At 41.2% G+C, this 25,212-nt stretch overlaps 1 protein-coding gene across 1 annotated transcript in view; it reads left to right on the top strand.

Annotated features, from left to right (window-relative positions):
• il17rd (interleukin 17 receptor D) overlaps positions 1-24,393 on the top strand; it is a 37,111-nt gene extending 12,718 nt beyond the window's left edge. Inside the window, exons 2-16 of the mRNA XM_084740157.1 lie at positions 5,447-5,501; positions 9,323-9,445; positions 13,096-13,214; positions 14,631-14,751; positions 16,244-16,288; positions 16,934-17,085; positions 17,505-17,570; positions 17,700-17,754; positions 18,006-18,116; positions 18,301-18,485; positions 18,585-18,700; positions 19,507-19,767; positions 20,972-21,544; positions 22,185-22,471; positions 22,657-24,393. Of these exons, the coding sequence (XP_084596283.1) occupies positions 5,447-5,501; positions 9,323-9,445; positions 13,096-13,214; positions 14,631-14,751; positions 16,244-16,288; positions 16,934-17,085; positions 17,505-17,570; positions 17,700-17,754; positions 18,006-18,116; positions 18,301-18,485; positions 18,585-18,700; positions 19,507-19,767; positions 20,972-21,544; positions 22,185-22,471; positions 22,657-22,787 (2,400 nt within the window). The 3' untranslated portion in view covers positions 22,788-24,393. The remainder of the gene's footprint in view (positions 1-5,446; positions 5,502-9,322; positions 9,446-13,095; positions 13,215-14,630; positions 14,752-16,243; positions 16,289-16,933; positions 17,086-17,504; positions 17,571-17,699; positions 17,755-18,005; positions 18,117-18,300; positions 18,486-18,584; positions 18,701-19,506; positions 19,768-20,971; positions 21,545-22,184; positions 22,472-22,656) is intronic.
• Positions 24,394-25,212: the final 819 nt, after the last annotated feature.

Below are 25,212 nucleotides of genomic sequence, written 5' to 3'. Positions count from 1 at the left end.
GGAGTCTGTTTGTTCTGCTCTCAGTAATTTTGTAGCTACTAACTGAATCTCTGTGGCTTCAAGTTTAGTTTCTCTTCTTTGTGTTTTCAAGTTTCTGTCTCATTTTCAGGGCTGAATGATTTTGTAGAAATATCTAATTGCAAGGGTTTTGCGTGGCACCAGTAGAAGCAAGTCAGCTCTACCATAAAGAATTATATTGGTATATTGGTAAAAACATTTGCTGGACACTTGGTGACTTGCAGGCTTGTTGGGGACCTAAGGTGTGAGATAAAATAACTAGTTCCCATTATATTTTGTGCATTTTCCTTAACTTATAGTTAGCACATTACTTTTATGAAACATTTATTAATTGAGCGCAAACAGTTTAAACAAGTAATAGAACAATAGAACAAGGCTCTCATTCAAAACGCCTGACCTTATTCAACAAAATGGCTGAAAATAATGCCAAATGGGCCTCATACTGCCACTTCTATACTAACCAGGCACACCAAACCGAATTGTGATAAAACCTGTGAGCTTTGGAGAAATGGGACGCAGATTCTAAACAGCAACATGTCCGTTCAAGCTGGAAAGCAAAAGTGTTTTATAGCTGTTCTGAACGTCCACACTGAGGGGAGGGTGGAGTCAAAAGCTGGCTGTAATAGAGGCAATGAGAGAAGTAGGTGTGTAACAAATGAAAAGAGAAAGCTTTAGAGAGAAGTTCAAACCTTACTTACAGTAAGTGGCATATTTAATACGTTTCTGAAGCTGTTCAACCACTTCTGATGAAGCGTACCGACAGCACAAGTGAACAAAATCGTGAATCTTTTAGTTCTTGGCAGATATTCTCTGTTCCAGACACAAAATGTACCAAGAACTAACAATAACCCAGCGCTTATCCTTGTTCTCCAAACAGAGCGTTTCTAGCTGTTTGTGCCTCAGCTCATGATCAGTATGTTGATTAAAGGTCAGCTGTGAGTGTGTCCCATGTTCTCCGTCCCACATCTGGAACTGGTCTGGTCGCCCCAAACAAAACGAGGCAGAGGAGAAGTCTGCTACGTGAACCTTGAAAGCTGTAATTGAAGGAGTTCCTGTTTAATCAGATTCCTCCCTCTCCTCTTCCTCACTTCCTTCCTCCTCTGCAGGGTTGGTGATTACTTTTGTCCCATCATCCTTCGCTCCCCCTGCTGAATCTGAAACCTCCATCTCTTCGTCCACCCTTCTCTCCAGCCTCCTTGTATCCTTTCCTTCCCTCCATCTTTCCTTCCCTCCAGCGCCGTGATTAATTGCTCTTGATGTTCGGCTAACTGAGCCTGCAATTAGCTGTCTGATTACCACAGGAACTCTGTATGCGTGTGTGTGTGTGTGTGTGTGTGTGTTTGGGGATTCCCGAGGGAAATTCTACCCTCATCAGGGTTCAAGTCTTCGTGTTTCCCTGTGTTTATAGATTTGTAGCCGATTTCTGTTTTAATTGCCGTTTTCAGAAGTGAACCACAGCAGCGAGAAGTCAAATCAGCGACATTTCCCAAACGTTCAGCGTGTCTTCTAACTGTGTATTTGATGTCAAACAGCTGCTTTTCAGTTCTTTGTAACTCATAATGAACTGTTCTTTTCTCTCCTTTCTTTCTTTCCTTTTTGCTTCTTTTCTTTAGTTGTTTACTGATGTGGCTCAGTTGGTTCAAGCCTCAGGGCATGTATGTGTGTGCAAGTGTGTGTGGGCGTGTGTATGTGTGTGTGTGTGTGTGTAGGATAATGATTATTACTAGTGAGAAACACCTGGAAACAGGAAGGAAGAAAAGTGGCTGTCTGTTTGAAAAATTGCAAGTTGTAAAATGTGAAGGTTTGGCTCGTGGCGATGGGCAGGGTCAGCGCAGGAGTACGGGGTAGAGAAGGTGCATAAATTCTGAATTATCAAAGTGTGTAAGCGTATGGCTCAGTTCATCTTCACAGTATTCCCTCTTTTTTTGGTTGTGGATAATACCTGTGGGTGGGAGAATCGATCTATTTTTAGTTGCATCGTGATTCTCTTTTGAAAGATCATGAATCGATGCAGAAGAGTCGATAATCAGACATTTAAAAACCCAATTCTCAACATTATGATCACTTGGGCCCAGTGTTTCCAAATTTCGAATCTAGATCAGAATTATCCAGAAAGGATTAAATCTCAGCTTTGGGTATTTCGAAACCAGGATATGTGATCCTGATCCTAAAACTAGGATCCCACCCAGAATCCCGATCAGATTTTTGGAGGACTATTTCAAAACTCCAGGGTGGAAATCAGGATAGTTTTGATGCTAAAAATCAGGATTATCCTGATCCTACTGGGAAGGTGGATTCAGCATGGATTCAAGGTGGATGTGGAGCCAAACAGGGCTCATTAAAGTTACATGACAGGGAGCTGTGCGTGAAAGAGGCTTAAGAACCCTATTGTGCTGACTTTCTGCTGACTCATCAGATTCAGGATTCAGTCTGCAGCACTCGTCCTGTCAGTCAGATGTGCGTGGTTGAAAAGACGACCGTAAAGTGTCGTGAGAGACGTCAGAGCTGCAGATCTGCTGCTGGTTGAATCGGTGTGAAATGAGCAGAAATTCTGTTAGTTGAGTTGGAGGTCGAGGCCTGTTTGGGGGCTTTTATGTGGAACCTGAACACCTCCGCCTCCAAGCGGGCTGCGGTGACGTCTCGCCAAATGCGGCCAACCTGTGACGACCCCCCTTCCTCCCCTTCAAACAAGCAAGAGGTGTGTTCAGTTCTTTCAAAGATAATCTCTGTGGTTTGAAGTTTAGTTTTTACGTTCAGGTATCTGCTGTATTTAACTGTCATGTTTGCTATGAGCCGTATAGAAATCATCCCAAGTTACTGCTGATGAAAACGCATTTCTGCCTCATAATAAAAGCTTTTGAACAACACAATAACAGGGGACTTTTATTGTGAAGAATTTTTAGGAAGTTTTAGAGTTTATTTGCTGTTTTACAGCTGCTCGACTCTGCTCATCTTCAGTTAAAAGACACCTTCTAGCGAGTAGCTCTGTTGTAATGGAAATGCAAACCCCTGCCATGCTCGGCTGATGTGACGGGTCAAGCAAAGCCAGCACATGTGCATGGAAAAGGGGTACTTGTGTATTAGGAAGTGAAGATATCCTGTGGTTTCACTTTTGAGGTGGTCACGGCGGATATGGCGATACCACCTAGAGACCACGAGAACTGTGATAAGTCAGCTGGGGCAGCTTTCGTTGAAGAAAGACTCAGTGAGACCAGACACATGTTGTGACGTAGGAGTTTAAATCCAGAACCAGGCAGCTTGGACCTCTCTGTGTGGGATTTGTATGTTCTCTCCGTGTCTGGTGTGGGCTTCTTCCAGGTGCTCTGGTTTTTAAAAGGCCTTTTATTTACCAACCTACATGCTGTGGGGGGGGTGGGTAGGGGGCAGGATAGTGTCTCTGTGCAGCCAATCAGGAAGTCTGCTGTGTTTTTTGTGCTGTCAGTTGGGAACCTTCCCTTGATTTTTAATTAGCCTCCCATTTCATGCTGCCAGCAGGACATCTGTGCACAGCAGCATGTAAACCGCTCCAGGTCAGAGGTCAGCAGCGGAGGCAAACTGAAGGCAAAACGTATAATTACAAAGAAACGATTGGATCGAACTCTGTGTGTGTGTATTTCTGTCTTTCTAAAGAGCATGTTGAGGACATTTTTGGAAAATGGAGACATTTTGTCCTCTCTTCACGTCTTCAAAGGGCTTTTGATGGCTAAGACCTGGTTTTAGGGTCTGTGTTAGTTTGTTTTAAGGTCTTGGGAATGTGTTCTGGCAATGAGGGTCTTCACAACTATATAATTACAAACGTGTGTGAGTGTAGATGGGTTGTTGGGGTACAGTGACTGCTAATAAGCATGGCACACTTTCTGTAACACACACACACACACAGTAGGGGGTCTGTCTGATTGGTTTCAGGTGTGTGTGTGTGGTTGTTGTGTGTGACCAGTCTGACACCTCTGTAACAAGCCTGAAAGTGCAGTGTGTGTGTGTGTGTGTGTGTGTGTGTTGCCCAGCAGGGCAACATGAAAACAAGGTCAAAGCTGTAAAACTGCTACAACAGTCAGAGCTGAAAGTACCTCATGAGAATTCATGTCTTTGTGCCGGGACACAGAGAAAGGGATTCTGGGTAGCTCACAGGGGAGTTGATGTTCACACCTCAGCTTATCTCACTACTCATCGTGTGTTACTCTATCTGCTGTTCTTTGTATTATAAAGAGCTGCTGGGTGGAGCGTGGAAGGATATCGATGTCCTTTGAGTTTTGCCGAGTTCACACTACAGGATTGTGAGCCTGGTTTTCCGCTCGCCCTCCGTTTTTGGAGGTCGCTGAGAAGCCCCCAGATAGAGGCTCAATTGGTCACTATGTATGAACCGTTTAAAGACATGACCCAAGAGAGACCCCTGAAATATATCAAGCAAGTTTAATATCTGGCCGTGTCGGGGAGGGGCAGGGGAACCATGCAATGAGCTACAGCCACTAATAGCCCTTTTCCATACACAGAGCTGGCCTGGCTTGACTCGGTTTGACTTGGCCTTTGCATTTCCATTACAACAGGGCTACTCGCTTGAAGGTGTGTCTTTTAACTTTAAGATGAGCTCGAGGAGGCTCGAGTCGACTGAGTTTAAAGAGGTGGATAAACCATTTGTGTTCGTCTTTGGGATAAACTCACTGTTTCCTTCAAGTCATCGCAATACAAGACCTGTGTTGTTTTGTTTATTTAAACTGTATTATTATGAAGCAGCGCAAACAGGAAATGTTTTCATTCAGGGTTTCATCAGCAGTAACTGATACCTGAAAGTACAAACAGTGACACAGGAGAGAAACTACAGTTCAAAGTATAGAGATTCAGTTAGAAGTTTAAGAAACGTCTCTTTCTCTGCTCTCTTGCACACGCAAGAGGGTTGTCATGGGTTGGCAAGACGTCACTGCAGCCCACTTGGAGGCGGGTCGGCCTCGCTTTGGCCCCACTCCAGAGTAGGTCCATCTCAGGCACGACTCGGCGCGGTAAAAGGGGTATGGGAAATGCAAATCAGTGCGGCACAAGAGCACCAGAGTGGCAGCCAGAAAAGCCCAAACTGAGAAGAAAATAGCAAAAAGTAATTAGAAAGTAGTGGTAGTAGTTGTAAAGTTACAAAGTACCTAAAACTAGTTACAATAATAACATCCTGTATGCTGATTATGGCTGCATGATGTGGTAAAAAAGTCATATTGCGATTATTTTGACTGAAATTGTGATGAAGGTTTATGCATAATGCTGCTGCATCATATAAACATATACACATCACTGCTTTTTGTAAAAGGCTGAGTGGTGGTGATGCCATTTGAAAAACCTGGAAAGTAACACAGATGGAGTCGCCCTTAAAGCATTAACCATTATTTGGGAACATTCAGTTTTCTGTCGGATGCTTATTGTGTGCTTGCCTCTCTCTCTTTTTCAGGTGCAGTCTGGTGCAGATGGAGGTCGCAGGTTGGCCGTCACCTTCAGAGCTGACAGTGAGTTCCTCTGTAAATCTGTAAATTTAGATAATGACTCTAGTTTCTCCTGAATTCCCGGTGTTGGAACCACGTTTACTTCCAGAAGCTGCCCAGTGGTGGCACTATTCCAGTTGGCATCAAACTCAGTAAAACCTGTAATAGAACTGACCCATCTCCATAATCTAGCCTGGGATGCAAAATCAAACAAAAAGAAAAGTTTAAGAAAAAATATAATGGTTGCAGCTCCAGACAGATTTTTTTTTTCTTTTTGTGGCCAGAATGGCTCTTTTGATCATAAAGGTTGCAGACCCCTGTCTTAGGATAAAGTCAACCTCACAATTTGATCAAAGACTAAAACAATTTTTTATTTTCCGTCATGTTCCCCAACATGAAAATCTGAAGCCCCCCTCACCCCGCCATCCTCACCCCCATCATCCTCACCCTCATCATCCTCTTCCTCCTCCTCTTCATCGTCTTTTGTTCTTTTCTCTCTAAAAGTCAAGTTCCTGAGCCGTAGCCGATCCCTGCCTCCTGCCTTTGTCTGTGACCATGAGCGAGAACACTCTTTGTGTGTGTGTGTGTGTGTGTGTGTGTGTGTGTGTTTGCACTGAGAGAGTGTGTGTGTGTCTGTGCAGTCCCTATATCATACTGCAAATCAACTATTTCAGGAAATTAAAGGATTTTTCATCCCAAAAAAGACACTATATCAGAGGACACTAAGTCATTATTTTGAGAAAGTCTCTCATCATAATGACGCGCTTTTTTCCCATCACACTGGCAGAAATGGTCTTCCATGATTCAGAGTTGATTTTTGTTCGTAACATTATGTTGACTGACGGGGAAAGGCGGACGTGTCCTGAATCGAATCATTGAACCGTTCCCAGTGAATTTGTTTTCATTTAATCTTAATACATAAACCGTAACGCCAATAATACAGAGGTCAGGGGGTCAGAAGGTCATGTGACATTGAAATGATGATGCATCCTGTTCTTAAGAACAGATGAGATGAAAAGTGTTGAAACCCACAAACTTTGAGCCAAAGTGAAGCACTGAGGTGTGTTAGCATGACAATCACAGCCAGCTTATTTTGTGTGTGTGTGTGTGTGTGTGTGTGTGTGTGTGTGTGTGTGCGCTGAGGCAGTGACACACCTCACTGCTTCCTTTTCACTTTTTCATCCTCCCAAAGCTTCATCCTCAGCTCTCAGAGGATGACGGAGGATGAAGGCAAGTCAGAGGCTTCCTCTGTCTCTGTTTGCAGTGATGTCATTAGAAATATAAAGCAGGTTGACCTTTGACCTCCGTTAGGTCACTCATGGCAGGTGATGAAATCAGCAAACCTTAACACAACGGCCTGATGATAATCTATATTTTTATTATCATCAATATACGTGTATTTAAAGCCTGATATATCTTCTGCACTGGGTGACATGTTCACACACTGTAGTTGTTTTAACGCAATCTCAAATACACCGTCTCACTGCTGGAAATACTCACTATAGACCAACAAGTGTGGATTAAACCAGATCTGAACATCGTCCCCAACAAATGCACGGTTTCCTCCTGTTTTTATAATTTTGTCTGAAACCACAGTTATGAGCTTTTTTAGGAAATAGGCGAGACTTTTTTTTTTTTTTGAAAGAAAGTACTCAAAGTTAAGGCTGAGCAATTAATCAAAATTTTATTGATTTCACAATATGGTGTACTGCAATTTTCAAATTGCATTATGCGCAATATTTTTTAAAGGGATAGTTCACCCAATAATGAAAATTCAGTCACAAAATCCACAAGTCCACAAAACGCAGTTTTCAAACGTTAAAAGCAACTGGAAAAATACTTAAAATGCCTTCATACGGCTTGTCTGGCATAATCCAAGTTTCCTGAAGTGCTGACATTCGGCTTTCACACCGTCACAACACCCAGTTCAGATAGTGTGCTTTTGCATGTGAACGTGGCTCCAAGCCAAAGATCTACAGTGAAGATTCAGGCTTAAAACATGATGTGTAAATAACATTATTTAGTCAACTTGGCACGCTGGGACTTGGATTACACCTGACGAGCAGTATGGAGGCATTTTATGTTTTTTTTATTAGGAGAGGAGATAAAGAAGTACATGAAGAAGAGGAGCAGGCAGCTGTGACTGCTTCCTCTTCATCAGGAGCAGGAGAGGGGTGTATGAGGGCTACATCGTCCTAGCTTCTTAAACTGAAATGAGAATGGGAGGAAGAGGAGCAGGGAGTAGAGAACTGAAGATGAAGGTTTCCCTCTTCTTCCAGCAGTGAACTTTGGCCTTCATATCCCTCTTTTATCCTCCTCTTCCTCGTCTCCTTTGTCTTTACAAAAAAAAAATCTCAGTATAAAAAAGAGAGAATGAGGAAGAGGAGGTACAAGCTACGACCTTCTCATCCTTCTTATATTTAGAGAAGTATTATGATGGAGGAAGAGGAGGAAGAGGAGCGTCCAGCCGTGACCTTCTCCTTTAGCCCTGAACATGACCCCGCTTTGAGGAGGCAAGAGGAAGAGGAGCAGTGACTCGTGTCGTGTCACATGCTCTCCTAACCTCCCCTCAGTCATCCCCGTCCTTTCTAAGCTCCTCTCCTCTGTCCCATCTTCCTCCTCCTCCTCCTCCTCCTCCTCCTCACCTCAGTCCTCTCCATCAATAGGTGGCTGGCAGGAGGAAAGAGGGGCAGTGAGTCGTGTCTGAGCTCACGCCCCTTTTCTTTCTGCATCCTAAGTCCAGCTTTTCTCCTCTGATCCCTCTCGGTTCATGGCTGGCTGCTCCTCCTCCTCCTCCCCCTCCTCCTCTTCCTCTGCCCCGCCACCTTCATCCTCCACAAGATAAAACAAGAGGGAACAGGAGGAGGTGGAGCAACAGTGAAAGTGTGAATGACAGGTGTGTGTTGATGTAGCTGGGACTAAGGCTGGGCAATACATCGATATTATATCTGATTAGTACAAAAAAAAAAATCATGATGGGTTTTGGATCTCGTGATACGGAATAAGTGTAACCTACAGTAAATTAAAGTCATTGTCTGAACTTATCCGCCTGTTCAAGCTGTTCTATTATTTGTCTTTGCCTACTTAGTCATTATACCCACATTAATATTTTGTGGAAGCACCAATAGTAATACTTATAATATTGTTGTAATATCTATATCATCATATTTGTTAAAAATATCAGGTTTTGCCCATATTGTTCAGTGATAATACAGCAAACCTATTTTATCACCTTCGCCTCTTCCGTCCTTTGGAATACACATTATGTTTTCAGTCACAACCTATATGATCAATAATTATTGATATCAACTATCTATTTTACCCAGGCTTAGCTGGGACAGCTGGGTAACTAATAAATTATCTCAACTAAAGATTATAGGTCAGTAAAACCTTTCAAAGTTAATTTCATAACTTCAGAGTTTGAGTTGGACTCAAAACGTAAAAATCTGTTGCAGTGCATTTCCTTGAAAATTTAAGTCGTCTCAACTTTTTTTTTTTTTTTTTTTGGTACAGTGCAGAGTGTTCAGAAGTGTCCATAGCAACAGTCTGGTATACAGAAATTACAGTCCTTAAAATGCTGTAATTGACCAATCAGAATTAAGTATATGATAGAGCCATGTAATAATATTAAATAATATAATATACATTATTCTGAAGTGGACCTTTCTGCATACTATTACTTTTCTTTCTGTATATTTTAATGCATATATATTTGTACATTCACTTTACATTGTGTTTTATAATGTGTAATAATTTGTCAGAGTGGGTTAAATGTGGTTGTATGTGCTGTTGTTGACCTGTCTCTCTGTCTCTCTGTCTCTGTCCATGTGTCTCTCTCCCTGCAGACTGCTCCTTAAACTACCCGTTAGGGAAACATGTGATCCACGAGGTCACCAACGTCTCCTTCAGCCATCTGGCCTGTGAGGATCAGGCCGCCGTGGTCGTCCACTGGTCTGCCAGTCCACTAGGTACCTGTCTGTCTTCTTATCTGTCTGTTTGTTTTCCCATCTCCCTTTTTACGTATTTGTTGTTGTATGTTTGTTTGTTTACTTTTTTGTCCACCTGTCTGTCTGTGTACCAGTCTGTTTACCTGTCTGTCCACCGTCTGTTTACCTGTCTGTCCATCGTCTGTTTACCTGCTCTCCCACAGTGAGTTACAGAAAGGAAGGAAAGTGAGGGAGGAGAAGCAGGAAAGTAAAACCTTCAAAGTGCTCAAATCCGTAAGATTACCCAGCTCTGTCTCTGTGTGTCTGTGTGTCTTTGTGTGTGTCTGTGTGTGTGTCCCTTTGATCAGGGCCAGAGAATAAGAGAGAGGATCACATCTCACACTACAATACCACGATTTGACCGTGAAGGAATGTGAGTGTGTGTGTGTGTGCGCTCAGTGTAAGGTGAACCTCTCTCTCTCTCTCTCTCTGTGACAATACAGCCTGTTGTTTTCTCACAGAGACACAGAAATCTTCCAGAAATGTTCCATGTCACGGTGCCACATGTGAACAGCAGCCAGGATCTGTCCCACAAAAAAACAATCTTCCTGGCGGCCTCTGCGTACTGACAACTTCAGAGCTGAAAGTTTAAAAACAAACACAACTAAAAAAGTTTTTCTTTTTAAAGTGGTTTCTTCAGCTGCCCAACATGTGTCCGATGTTTCTTGCTGCAGCCTGTAGAGAGGACAAGATGAATCGGTAGATTGTCTTTGGAGAGCGAAAACTGGAGATTAAAGAGTTTAATCTCATGTTAGAAGATTTCTTTTTAAAGATATATGCTTTTACTCAAATTAGACACTCTAAAACACTGAATATAACTTATTATGTCACATAGATGTGACACAGTGCTATCAGTAAGCAGTAAAAGTTTCTTCTCTGATTTGATTTTTACAGACTGTAGCAGGTGGAGGATTTGGTTCGCTCAAACTGCCAAAAGTCATGTGATCCTCATGATATTACATCACCATTTCATGTTGTTTTCATTATGAATTAGTTGAATGTTATTAATCAGGATTAGGAAGTCCGTCCCGCAGCACCTGGTGTTTGTACTTGGGGAATCACACGATAACGCCGTATAGACATGAACTTTTACCCAGTGGGCGAAAGCTAAATTCAGGAAATGTCGTCCTGATAACATCATGTACATTTAGATTGATTGTTTTTGTTTTCTGTGATCATGTAATCTGAGCCCTGAGCTTATTCTGCGTTCATGTGCTTTCTCAGATCAATCCCGTTACCAAAGTTGGGAAGTTCTTCCAACTTTGTTGTGTTCATGAGCTTCGAAACGTTCGTGTTGTTTCCACATTACGACTTAAAAGTGTAGAGTAGGGTTGTTGTGGTTGTTGTTGTTGAATTTGAACTGGTGATTAATGGTGCTGAGACAGTTTGAAGCTTTTATTACAAACTGATTTTGTCTGATTTTGTTCCGACTCTGCGACTCAAGTGTCAAAGATTTTGCCAGCTTTCTGACGGGGCGCTCATGTGAATTATTCCTTTTTATGACTATTCTGACACCACTTGAATGCAGGATTAGATCTTACATAAAACACATTACGGAGCGTGAAATCAACATGTGAAACCGAAATCATTTCTCTGAGTGTTCTCGATCAAACTCTCCAGCTGTTCTCTCTGCTGTTTTGGAGCTAAATTCTCACCATGAAAATACATGCATGATGATGTTCAGCAGGTGTTCAGCAGAAAGTTTAATTTTCACCTCTTTCTTCATCGATTTTTCATTGGTAAGGAATTTCTCAAGCAAAAGTGCCAGACATTTTTATATTCCAGCCTCTTCAGTGGAAAGAGTTGCTGCTTTTTTGGGCTTTTACGCCTTTTAATTTTACAAGACAGCTGAAGACATTACAGGAAAGGGGGGGTGAAGAGAGTGGAGGATCGACATGCAGCAAAGTGTCATAAGCGGGAGTTGAACCCATGGCTGCTGCAGTGTGACTCACAGCCTATGTACATGAGGTGAATAAGACACATAAGAGTGAATATTAGATGAGTGCACTCATAGAAATAATCTCAGACCTTTATTTGATAGCAGATTGATTGAATTTTATTTGATCTAGCAAGTTCTTCACGACTGATTAATCAGTCATCAATTAATTGTTATACCTATGATAGACTGACCAATAGACTGATATTGTCGTCCATAGAGTTATGCTAGCAGAATGGCTAATAAAAAATAACTTTAAATAAAGTTTGAAACATGTTGATGTGTAGCTGATGATACCGAAGAGAATGAAGAAACCAAAACTGAGCAGCACAAAGCTGCCGTCACGCTGCAGCTGTCGATAAAATGCAAAAACATCTTCGTCTGTCCTCGACTCTGCAGGAGAGAGAGAGAGAGAGAGACAGACAGAGAGAGAGAGAGAGAGAGAGAGAGAGAGAGAGAGAGAGAGAGAGAGAGTTCAGGAATCTGCCTGAAGACAGAAAAACCTGTTCTACTACTGCTCGATCTCTCTCTCTCTCTCTTTCTCCACTCCCCACAGAGCTAATAGGAAAAACATGTCGAGTGGATGTAAAGGTGTAATTACAAGACAGACATGTTCCCAAAGAGCAGAGAGGAGCAGGAAGGAGGGAGGGAGGGAGGGAGAGAAACAAGGGGGAGAGAAGGCAGGGGAGGAGGAGAGAGGAGGAAGTGGGGATGAAGAGAGAGAAGGAGAGAAGAAAAGGGAGGAGGAAAAAGGAAGAGAAGACAGGAGGATAGGAAGGGTAAAAGGAAACAAAGAGAAGAAGAGAAGAAAGGGGAAAAAGTGGAAGGAAAAGGAACAAGGAGAGGGCAGGTGGAGATAAGAGGAAAAAAAGAGGGGAGGAGGAGAGAAGGGGAAACAAGAAGATGGAAAGAAAAAAAGGAGAAAAGGGAAATATAAGAGAAGAAGAAAGGAGGAAGAAGACAAGTAGAGAAAAAGAAGTGAACATGGAGAGGACGTGCCAAAGGAAGGAAAGAAACAAGGGTAGGAAAGGAAACGGGGTGAAGAAAAAGGGAAGAAAGGGAACAAGGAGAGAAAATAAAGAAAAGGTATTAAGAGAGAAGATGAGAGGAGTCGAGGAAAGGAAACAAAGATGAGAGCAGAGGAGGAAAGGGAACAAGGAGAGGAGAGGAAATGAGGGAAGGGAGGAAAGAAAAAGGAGAGGGGGAAATGATAAGAGAAAAGGAAGGGGAGGAAAGAGACAAGTAGAGAAAAAAGGAAGTGAACAAGGAGACTAGATGAGGAGAGGAAATTTTAAGAGGAGAGGGAGAAAAAAGAAGGAAAGGAAACAAGGGGAGGAGGACAAGAAAGGAATCAATCTGAGGAAAGGGAACAGAGAGATGGATTGAAACAAGAATAAAGAAAAGAGGAGAGGAACCTAAGAAAGGAGACAAGAGAATGGGAAGTGAGGGGAGGAAAGGGAACAAGCAGAGAACAGGAAAAGGGGAGACAAGAGGAAAAGACAGAAGAGGAAAGGAAACAAGGAGAGGATGAGAAGCAAGGAGATGAATTAAAGGGTGATGAAAGAAGAAAAGAGATTTAGCAAACTAGATAGACGGACCACAGAATAAGTAATAAGAGGGGAGGAGAAAAGGAAAGGAAATGAGGAAAGAAAAGGGTGGATGTGGTGAAGCTGAACTTGTTGTTGTGTCTCTGCAGGGATCGAACACATTAAAGGCTTCAGGGTTTATCTGGAGGACAAGAATCCAGAAGGGAAACAGTGTCAACATCTGATCCTCAAAGACCCTCGACAGCTCAACTTCTCCTACAGGAACACGGTACGACCAAAAATCATGACAGCAGGGTTTTATATTCATGTATTTTGATGCTGTAACATGATGCTTGGAAACTGACTGGTTAACACCGGGCAGTTTTAGTGTGTCTGACTTTTTTTTAAATATATGTCAAATCTAAACAAAGCTCAACTTAAAGAGATTAGTTCAGATTTTTTCCAAGTCTATCTTAAAGGGATAGTTCACACAAAAGTTAAAATTTAGACATTATCCACTCGCCCTCATGCCGATTGAGGGTTGGGTTTATTTTGTTAGTCCACAAAACACTGCTGGAGTTTCACTGGAAAACAGTGTTGCAGAATCTCCCAAACGACTGAAATAAATGGTGACTACATTTTATGTTTTTTTCCAGTTGTTTTTTTTTACGTTTGAAAACAGTTTTCCCACAAAACCACCACCACAACATAAAAAACATCAGCCCCCCACCCCACCCGAACAGAACCGAATCAAACTAAGTACAGGCAGCCTCAAAACTGGCTCAAAACATAAAAAAATCAAAGAAAAAGAAAACTAAATCAATAGAAAAGAGAGGCACAAAATAAAGAAATACAGTTACACAAAAAAGAGAAAAAAAAAACAAGAAAAGAAAATACTCACTGTGACTTAACACTAATGAAAGAGAATATTTTTAAGGCTTTTTTTAAAATATTGAAACATGAAATTAGGGGTTTCCATCTCACTTTGAATTTCTCTATTTAGCATCTTATTGTAAACTTCCAAGACAATAAAATCTTCCCTCCTGCCACGAGGGAAGAGAACCTGTGTGGGGTGGATGTTTGGTTTATCTACAGGGACCCCGAAGATGGCAGTGAAGGGACACAGATGTCGATCCAGCTTTAAGACATCAGATGAAGTTTTTTAAAAAGTTTCCCCCAGAATGGTCGTAATTCGGGACAGAAAATAAAACATGTGGCTGGGTGTCTTTCCCGGATAAGCCCTGATATTCACATGTGGATTTGTTGCTGGTTAAAACACAGCCAGTAAACACACACTCGACTGCCAGGACATGAAAAGATAAAAGTTTGATTCTTTCAATGAAACATAAACTATGAGCATTTGTTTGTAAGGGTTTTATTAGGACAGATAATTACCAAGCAGAATCTGCACACATTTATTTCGGTATTTTATTTATAAAGGCCTGCTGTCTTTGCATGTCGGTGTCTTGCTCTTTTTTAATTTTAGCTTCTCCCTGCTCTGGAACTGCAGATGAAAATAAGTAATTCGGCCAAATTTTAATCTTAATTAATGTGCATCATCCTCGATGAATACATGAAGCAGATATATTCTTTCTGTGAAATGTGTTATGATGTTGTTGCTCATTGTTTATTTCCCAAAGATGATGTTATCAAACACTTTGTATTACCTGTTGCTGATTTATTGTTATTTACTCATTACGTACAGAAGCTGAGCAGTCAGCCCTTCAGCGGTTTGACCTTTGACACCGACTACATGGTTCGCGTTGTTCCGTTCCCGACTCTGATGAACGAGAGCTTCTTCCCTCCATCTTTCCTGCGGACAAACTGTGAGTCTCCTCATCCAAACAGGGTCGATCAGACCTAGAAAACACTTATTTATTGTCCTTAACCTTTGTGCTTTATTCACCGTCTTTTGTTATATTCTCATGAAGTGATCGCTTACACGGTTTACTTTTTTATTTTAAATTTCTTCTTGTCGTCAGCCAAATACAACAAACAAATGACCTCTCCTGTATTGGTTAAAGGAGGTTCCACTTCAATAATGGGATTCTCTGCAGGGTGCTAAAACCGGAATCCAGTGAGCATGTTCAACAAAAAAACCTGAAAAGGTGACACAAGTCAAGTCTTCAAGTCAAGAAGGAAAAAATACTCACATGATCTTATTTGGCTCACATCACAAAGGTCAAATGTACGTGTTTAATTTGATAAGATCCACAAAGGCAGATTTAACACGCAGCTTGGACTTTTCACATCCCAAACTTGATCAGATGTGTCAAATTCCATTTCATCTCAGGCCATCCTCCAAAGGGTTGTGTGTAAATGTATCTTCAAAATTATTGGTTTTTAGATATAATTTATGATTTAATAACTAACTTTGAAAGCAGAAATATATAAAGTAGTAGAACTTCTTTTTAATAAATGGATTAGTCGTCAACCACTAAATCTTTATAGCGATTTTGATAATTGATTAATCTGTTTTGTGTCATTATTTAAAGAAAAGAAGAAAAAAAAATCTCTGATTTCCTCTTCTTATATGTGAATATTTTTTGGTTTCTTTACAGTAAACTCAATATCTTTGAATTGTGGAAAATGTGGACATCATTTGGGGTTTTTCGGAAGCATTTTTCACCATTTTGTGAGATTTTATAGACCAAACAAATAATCAGTTAATTGAGAAAATAACTAATAGTCCCTACAAAGTAATATAAGTCATAAAGTCAAAATAATAAGGGTTTTTCGTAAGCTCTCACAGGCCACATAAAATGCCAGGCCAGATTCAGCCCGCGGGCCTTGAGTTTGACACACGTGATCTAGATACAGGGACTAATCACAAGACATCCCTATTACATATAATATGAAGCTTCACAAAACAGTTTCTGGTCATTTATTATTGATATATAAGCCACATTTTAATAAAGAGACACATCATTAAATGATTAATGGTCACAATTATAGTGCAATTAATCCTAATTTAAAAAGCATTTTAATATGAAGTCATCATTAAGTCCACAACATGTTCTTCTTGCTACCAGGAGGGCGCCATTTTGTTTCTCGATTGCAGTATGTAAAGGACTCTGTGCAAATCAGCAGCTGTCCGTGTAAACTCTGGAACTATCTCTGCACTAGACACGCAGAGAAATTAACGTTCATCCGGGGAAAACTCAATAAAAGTATTTTGCCCAAAATGTCACGACTGTCTCTTCAGATTCATCAGATCACTGGGGAAGGTGAGGCTGAACAGCGAGAACAAGAAGAGACAGGGACGAGCTGTCTAACCCTTTCTGTGTGTGTGTGTGTGTGTGTGTGTGTGTGTTACAGCTTGTGAAGTCCTCCTGGGATCAGACAACCTGGTTTGCAAACCATGTAAGTTCCTCAGTGTCGTCGTCATAACCAGAGCCATATGTACACAGAGTTAGTCCAGGCTTTGATTGTCTTGTTCCCAGAGTAATAAAATGTAAGTTATGCTTTTCTACAAATTATTTTTAAGCCTAAAAGAGTTGACAGAGTTTCTATCTGTGGATTGAGTAATAAAAAAAAAGTTTTTAATCCCATCATCAACATCAAGAAGCTTGTTGTTAGTTGAGATACAAAGTTTTATATTATATATTTCTGGCGCAGATGTTTCACCAGTGAAGAGAGGAGTTAAGTTTTGTAATTTTCGCCACATCTTTGCAGCTTAACACAGATTGATACACATCACTACACACTATATTGTACTCAGTTTATCAACACAACATTTAAACATGTAAGGAGTTCTGAATTTGTATTAATGACAAAATATAACAATAAAAGTCCAGAAAACAGGGAGGCTTCTTACTAAAATATGATCAGATATGTTTGATCAAATGTGTAAATAAAGACCTGATTATCTCTGCTGTTTTGAGTAAATAAGAAAATGGAGAATTTATAGTGATCGGCACGTTTAATTAATACTTTCAGACTACAGATTTGCAAACAGTGAAACATGTCCCAGCGAGTGGAGGTTAAGATTTGTTTTTGTCTCATCAGTCTGGAAGCCAAAGACCCTGAACGTGTCTCAGCTGGGCGCGAACCTCCACGTGGCGTTTGACCAGGCCCCGGCCTCCTTCGGCTTCCACTTCTACTACCTGTACTACAAACTGCGGCAGGACGGCCCCTTCAGACTGCAGCGCTGCAAACCGGTGAGTGTCGTCCGGTTTGGAAAGTCACAGAACCCTCCGGAGTCTGTTGTGAGAGAGGAACGTTCAGACGCGGTTACACAGTCTTTTAGGAGCAGGTGGTAATGCACTTTTCTGATTTAGAGAACAAAGGAGGCGCTCCTGTCGATTTGTCTGCGGCCTGGCCGACAATTTATGGTTCAGTGTTTAGTTCAAAGACACGTCAACATGTGGGCAGGAGGACCTCGGGTTCAACCACCATCCCTCCACCACAGTTATAAGTGGAGGAAGCCGGAGGTTTAGTTTTATTCCAGCTTTAAGAAAGAACATCATGACTGTTGGTCGCTCTGATTTCAACACCACTGTGATTTGTACATTTTGTAAATTAACTTATTAAAAACTCGGCTGGATTTGCAGGTTTATAATAAGTTTATTTTGTGCAGGACGTCAACCAGCCCAGAACGACATGCGTCCTCCAGGACGTCACTCCAGGGACGTACGCTATAGAGGTACATGAACGCTTTATCCTCATGTTCACCTTATATATGGAATAAAATACAAAATACTCAAATGATTTTTAAAAAAAAACTCAAACTGAATGTATAATTTTCTCTCGTCTTTTTTCTTTTCCGTGTCAGCTGAGAGACGACAGTAACACGACCAGGAGGCAGACTCAGTACCACGTCAGCCAGGGTGAGACACTCTTGACACAGACAGTAATCTCTGTTACTGTCTAGAGCTGCACCTGAAGAGTATTTTCATTATCAATTGATCTCAATTAATCTTATTATCACATTAGTGAGGTGGAGGGGTGGGCTGGTGGGCAGAAGTTGGCTGTATCATGGGCCTTTTGTACAAAGTATTATTATTTTTATCATTGTTTGAAGTGTTTTTCAGATAATTGCTTATCCTCATAATTATGGGTGTGTTTGTTTTATCTCTAGTCCACTCCCCCTGGGCGGGGCCGATCCGAGCCATGGCCATCACAGTGCCTCTGGTCATCATGTCTGCCTTCGCCACTCTGTTCACCGTCATGTGTCGCAAGAAACAACAAGGTGAGAGCGCTCACTCTACTGGTGACGTTCACTATCTATAAGTTTCATGCATACTTGGTGTTTAATGAACATTTCAGCCTCATGTGGCTTTAAGTCCCAGTAACTTTCTGCAAGATTCAAGGAGACCACAACTGGGACTGGATGAAACTTTATTCTAATACATGAATCTGTGTTTGTACCTTAGAAAACATCTACAGCCAGCTGGACGAGGAGAGCAGCGAATCGTCCAATCACAGTGCAGCACTGAACGCAGAGCGTCCGTGGCCCCGCCCCAAAGTCTTCATCTGTTACTCCAACAGAGACTGTCCTAAACACAACAGCGTCATCCAGAGCTTCGCCTACTTCCTGCAGGACTTCTGCAACTGTGAGGTGAGACAACGACAAACCAGATAACAGCTGGATGATTTTTTTTTTTTTTAAGTTCCATCCTGAAGGTCGTGTTTGGTTGTTAAATCCTTGTTTGTTCAGGTTGTGTTGGACCTGTGGGAACACCTGGAGATGTGCAGAGAGGGTCAGATGTCGTGGCTCAGCAGGCAGCTGGACGAAGCCAACTTCATCATCACCGTCTGTTCCAAAGGTCTTCGGTATGTTCTTTACCGTCAAAACCACTGGTGATGTGTTCAGAGTGCCTTCAACTGCATTTCCATCAGTGTCCACTAGATGGTGGTAAAACACTGAACGCTTTAAATTGAATATGTAGGAGAAAACAGATAAGAAGGACTACTACTAATAATAATGAAAACTTTTATTGTATAGAATTTTCCTGAACAAGGTTACTTAATGTTTTATGGTCAATAAAGTTAAAATGGTAAAATTGCATTGTGCTTGTAGATCTAGCTTCTTTAAAAGAAAATCAGCTTTAAACATCTTTTTTTCACAGCTGTTACACCTCTGTCAATTTTCTTTCATTTTTTCTTCTATTCTTCCTCCACATTGACCCTGTTTGTTTCACTTTCTTCTCTTTCCTCTCCCTTTTGTCTCAAAAGGGGAAAAAAAAGAGTTCAGAGTTCATGTGCGTAATAACGTTGTCCCCATACCTGCCCCTGTGCAGTGTCCATATGTCCTTATGAAACTCATACCCCCACCTTACTGTCTTGGCTGATAGAGACCAAATAGATAAGATAAGACTTTAATGCCTCTGCAGGCAAACTTGTTCTGGACTCCGTCCTGCGGTTCCACGAAAGATAACATCATATATCCTGAATAAAAAAAAGACATCAACATCTCAGCAGCACACAAGTTCCATGTAACAGTTTGCACGTACATATACACACCTTCTGATGACGGTGACATATTGCACAGCGCCTGTAGCCAACGTGCTCCGCCTCCGCCAGCTACTTTTTTTTATCTCTTTAAATTGTATTGTATTCTAACCGTTCTCTTCCTGCAGCTACTACGTGGAGAAGAAGAGCCGCAGAGGAAAGACACCAGTCAGTCGCCGTAGTAACAACAGCAGCAGCAGCAGCAGCTCTCCGGTCGGTGGATCAGGCGGTGACCTGTTCATCGTCTGCGCGGCCATGATTGCCGAGAAGCTGCGGCTGGCGAAGCAGAGTGAGGGGGGCGGGGCTCAGGAGCTGAATCGCTACATGACGGTTTACTTCGACTACTCGACAGAAAGCGACATCCCCACCATGTTGAGTCTGGCCCCGAGGTAAATACAACGCTGTGGACAAAATAACAGACAACAGCTGTACACTGTACATTAGGGCTGCAAGTAATTATTATTTTCATTATTGACTGATCTGTTGATCATTTCTTGATTAACTAGTTTGTTGTTTGGTCCATAAAATATCAGAACATGTTGAAAAATATTGATCAGTGTTTCCCAAAACCCACGGAAACGTCCTCAAACGTCTTGTTTTATCTATTATTTGATTATAAAAATAGTTGCCAATTGATTTAATAGTTGACAACTAATTGATTAATCAGTTAATGATTGTGGCTCGACTGTCCATGTGACGGTTTTGAAAATTGGTCAGTTTATCAAGAAAATACTTGGAAGATTAATTGGCAGTGAACATAATCATTAGCTGCAGCCATAGCTAGTTAAAGGGACAGTTCAGATTATTAGATGAGGGTTTTTATGAAGTACTTTTAGTCAGTGTATTGGCTACAGTAGATGCCAGTCATCACGCCCTGGTTTGGAGAAGCAGAAAGGGGCGCCGACACTGAAGCTAAGCATCGACCTGCTGTGGACAGAGTCAGCAACAAAATGTCTTTTAGCCACTTTAAATAAATAAATTTAAATGTACGCTATATTTAGAATATTTTCACCACTTTACTTTCCTGTCAGACAGTCTTTTCTACCAGGAAACCACTGTCATAGAAGCCAGATATCGCTCTCTTGAAACCAACCAGACTCCATAAGCAAAATTAGACATTTTATCTTGCAGAACACAGAGTTGCTGGTCTACTGCTGCCTCGATCTTTTAGTTTGTTTGTGTTATTGTGTGACTTCAGTGAATCCGAACTAACCTTTAATAACACAGAAATCACAAAACAACACAAACTAAACTAATAGATCAAGACAGCAGTAGATCATCAACTCCTGTTTTCTGTGAGGTAAAATTACTGTTTTCACCTATGGAGTTTGGTTTTGGTTTGGCTTGTAAAACAGTGTTTTCCTGCCAGAAAAGGCCGTCAAACAGCGAAGTCAAGTGGTGAAAATATTTAAAAGTTGCATGACTTAAATCGATATGGATTTTTTTAAATGGACATTTTTAAAGGGGCTAAAGTACCTTTAGGTCCTGGCTATGTCCACAGCTGTACATTGCTTAGCTTCTGTGGTGGTGCTCCTCATGTATAAGATAGTTATTCATATTTTGTTAAAGTTGAAAATAATTTCCTGTGTTTAGGTTTAAGTTGATGGACCAGCTGCCTCAGCTCTTCAGTCGGCTCCACTCCAGTCAGTCCAGTTTGTCCGACCGGGAGTCGCAGCCTCTCAACGTCTCCAGGAGGAACTACTTCAGGAGTAAATCTGGACGCTCGCTCTACGTCTCCATCTGCAACATGCACCAGCACATCAGCCAGAACCCCGACTGGTTTGAGAAGCAGCTGGTTCCTTCAGGAGCTTCCTCAGCCTCTTCTTCCTCAAAACATTCTGCTCCTCTCCCTGCTGATCCGGCTCCCAGTCCTCATCCTAAGCCTCACTGCTCCTCCTCGTCCTCCTCGTCTCAGCCCGAGCAGAGGTTTGACTCCGGCCTGGTGCTGAACGAGGTGGTGGTGAAGACGCCGTCGCTGGAGGGCGGGAAGGGAGCGCCGAGGAGGAACATGCTCCTTCTGGCTCCCGGCTCCAGTCCCAGTCTTAACACAGGACCCAGCCACAGTCCCTGTCCCAGTCCAAGTCCCGGTCCCTGTCCCAGTCCTGGTCTCTGTCCCAGTCCAGGCCTGCCACACTGCTCTCTGTCCATGCTGGGACCCACTTCAAGGTAAAGCAACATGCAAAACATTTGTAGTTTTTATTGTTTTACTGTGATCAGATTTCATGTTTTTTTACCTGCTGCTTAGTATTTCGGTCTTTAAAGGACTGAGACAGATGTTGTCTTTTAAAAATACTTTTTTAAATGAAATTCAATAAACGTGAGGGACAATGTACAGTGAGCAGGTCATTATTGTGAAATATATCCCGACAGGATGATGCAGGATCCTGATGCAGAGTGGAGTCATCCTGAAGGGGTTTATTTCACAATAACGACCTGCTCACTGTAGATTATTTGACATGAAATACTAATTTTAAAAATGATTATAGCGATTTAACAATGATTTCAGTCTATGATCAGAACTGTGTCCATAGCAACAGTCTGTTCTTCATAGCAACAGTCTGCTGTGAAGAAATAACAGACCTTAGAATGATGTAATTTATTTAACAAAGCCATGTAATAATTCCCTATAAAAATTAGTTTCAAATTTTGTATGCGTGCAATATTTGTTTATGTGGGTTTAAAATGTCTATTTTGAGATTTTAAAGAAATGCAGAGTTAGGGATTGACCTTGTCCAATCATAGATTTGTAAAAATAATAGATAATGTGAGATCACTCATCAGTCTGACTGCTTCTCTGCTCCTCCAGGTCCATTTCTGGAATATCTGGATTGTTGCCAGAAGAATCTTCCTCCTCGTCAGCCTCTTCCTCCTCCTCTGCTCCCTCCATCCTCCAGGATGGGGTGTGTCCTGTCCCCGCCCAGTCAGAAGAAGGCAGTCCTTCCCCTCCAGAGCTCCCTCCTCCTCGTGATTCGGGCATCTATGATTCGTCTGTCCCGTCCTCAGAACTTTCAATTCCCCTCATGGAGGGGCTGTCACATGACCACGCTGACTCCTCCTCCCTCGCTGAGAGCGAATCATCTTCTTCTGGGCTGGGTAAGGCTTTCTGTTTGGCAAATAATTGTTTAGAAACTCACCCAATATTTAATGCAATTAAAATATAATTCTAAAGTATTATTTATGTCATTATTTAATATTAATTTCTTACACATCAGGTAGCAAATTCTGCTCTCATTTCCTCATACAACTGTCATTTAAATAAACAAATGTGCATCTTTCAGGTGACGAGGAGCCGCCTGCCGTCACGTCGCTCCGCTGCAGTGCCGCCACAGTTTGTAAAGCTGAGCTGCACCACCACCACCACCACCACCTGGAGCACAGCGAGGGACTCGCACCGGTGGCATCATTGTAGGGGTCACCTCCTGCCAATCACAAGAGTACCAGCCCAGTGACGTCATCACAGGACCAAAACTGTATTGGTCTCGGACCTGAACCCTTTCTTAAAAGTGCTGTCATCTGATCGTCATGGAAACAAAACTGGAAATAATGAAAAAAGCACTGCAGTGTTTCACCTATGGAAAAGTTCTAGAATGGTGGTCCATAGTAACTATGGTAACCGCGGAGTCCTAGAATACTTATCACTGGTGACTATGGTAACTACGGTGTCTAGAACATTAAGCCCAAGTAACTGTGGTAACCACTGCATTCTATAACATTCATAGCTACGATCACTATGCTAACCACTAAGTTCTGACATTCTCCCGGGTAACCATGGCAACGGCTGTGTCAAGAGCGCTCATCCTTGGTAACTGTGGTGAGGACTGTTTCTGGTAAGTGTGACAACCACTGCTTTCCAGAACATTACTCTCCAGAAGCTGTGGGAACCACTGAGTCTAGAACACTACTCCCTGGTAACCACAGTGACCAGTGTGTCCACAACACTATTCCCAAGTAACTAAGGTACTTTGTTGGCCTCGCTGGTCGCCCTGCCTGGATGATTTTTGAAGGACTGGATCTCCAGATGCTGCGGAGTGGACCAGTCCAAACCAAAGACTGCCTCAGCACTGCGTCCTGGTTGACTGATCGATCGGTCGATTGATTGATTGATAGACAGCTGACTCATGTGTGAAACAAACTGTTTGTTCAGGCACTTTTTGATGCAGAAGCGCGGGAAGACACAAGGCCACAAACATTTTCAGATGTTCACCGGTAACGACATGTTTGCATGGTGACGTCAATAATGTGGCAACATTCCAACTCGGAGGACATTTTTTTGTATTACTCTCAACATTTAGGACCAAAACACTAACTACTTTGGGAAACACCACATATTCATGGATGAATGCTGTCCTTTTAAAGTGCCACTTTTTCATTTAATGTGCCTTTTTTATTTTAGAAGCATTTCTCAGTATAAGGGGGAATTTCCCACAAACAGTTAGTAATAGAACATTTTATCACTATTCATTGGATTTTTATGATTTAATGAGTTTTTTCTCTCATGCATTTTAACAGCATTGCTTTATTGTAAAATGTTTTCAACACAGAAATGTCTGTTGATAATGACTCATGGTTGGAGCAGAACGTAACATGATGACCACTATCATAAAGAATTCTGACAAACTGTTAAAAAAAGTGTCAAAAATGTACTAAAACCTGTGAATGTGATGTAATGTGGTGGAAAAGTTGTGTGACTTGAGTGTTAATTTGAAATTTAGTTTTTATTGAACTTCATGTTTTTTTCCTGCATTTTAATTCACAAATTTTGAAACAAACTATTCAAATATATTTTTCTGGTGGCGCCACTCCAACATCATACCATTTATATTTTTAAAGTATTGAATAATAATGTTACATTTATCATTTTGTATTTCTTACTGCTTTGTAATCGTTTTCTAAGATTGTTGCAGGAAGCAGCGATGAGGAGGGCATTATGAAAAGTGACACTTTTGTTCTGCAGTTATTAAACCACTATAGAGATGCCAGTGTGGAAGTCTGTTCCTGCCAGAACAAGAACAAAATATGCATTAATATTCGTTTTTGACAAATGAAATGGTGAAATAATATCTCATTTTTGATTTATAAGTCAAAATTATGAGATGCAAAGTTAAAAGTATGATAAAAGTAAGTCAACATTTTGATTTTAAAGTGATCAGAAAGTTTGTTACATTTTTGACTTTGTAAAAAATGATGACTTACTTTAATTTTATTTTTTAATTTTGGCTTAGAAAGGAAAAACTTTTTATTTTATCACATAATGTGACTTGATTGACTTTTAATGGTGCAAATGGACTTCCACACATTTCACATTATTATTGATCCCATGAACAGATTTCATCTCTGACACGTTCTATTTTTAAAGTTTTATATTTTCTTGCTAAAATGTTTGAGTTGCTGCTGAAGGCCGAGCGATGACTCCCGGTTCATCTGCGTGTTTGAGTTTGTTGGAAGGGAAGATTCAGCATTTCCAACTTGTAAATATTATTTTTATTTTCTCCTGGAAATGTCTGTTCTGTTTGAATTTTGTATAGTTAGACTGTTGTACTGTTTTGTTTTCTACATTTTATAGCAATGTACTGTTTTATAGTACCATAATGTAGGAAATAGATAAATCCATCTAATAAATCATTCCTCTGTTAATCTATTCATTCAATCTCCGACTGTTAATCAACAGTTTTTGTTTTTTTTGTTTTGTTTTTTTGCAGTTACTTAAAACATCACTACTACTAAAATAAAAAGAAAAAACACAATATGAGGCAAAAGTGAAGCCATGCATATTTTTAATGTTACATATTGGTCACAAAAAGTAGTTTTATCAGGTACCCACACAGATAAATACT

The sequence above is a fragment of the Lutjanus erythropterus genome, chromosome 2, assembly GCF_056507025.1.
Source record: "Lutjanus erythropterus isolate fLutEry1 chromosome 2, fLutEry1.hap2, whole genome shotgun sequence".
In the NCBI taxonomy this organism is placed as follows: Eukaryota; Metazoa; Chordata; class Actinopteri; order Lutjaniformes; family Lutjanidae; genus Lutjanus; species Lutjanus erythropterus.
This window is presented reverse-complemented; position numbering and strand designations above follow the sequence as displayed.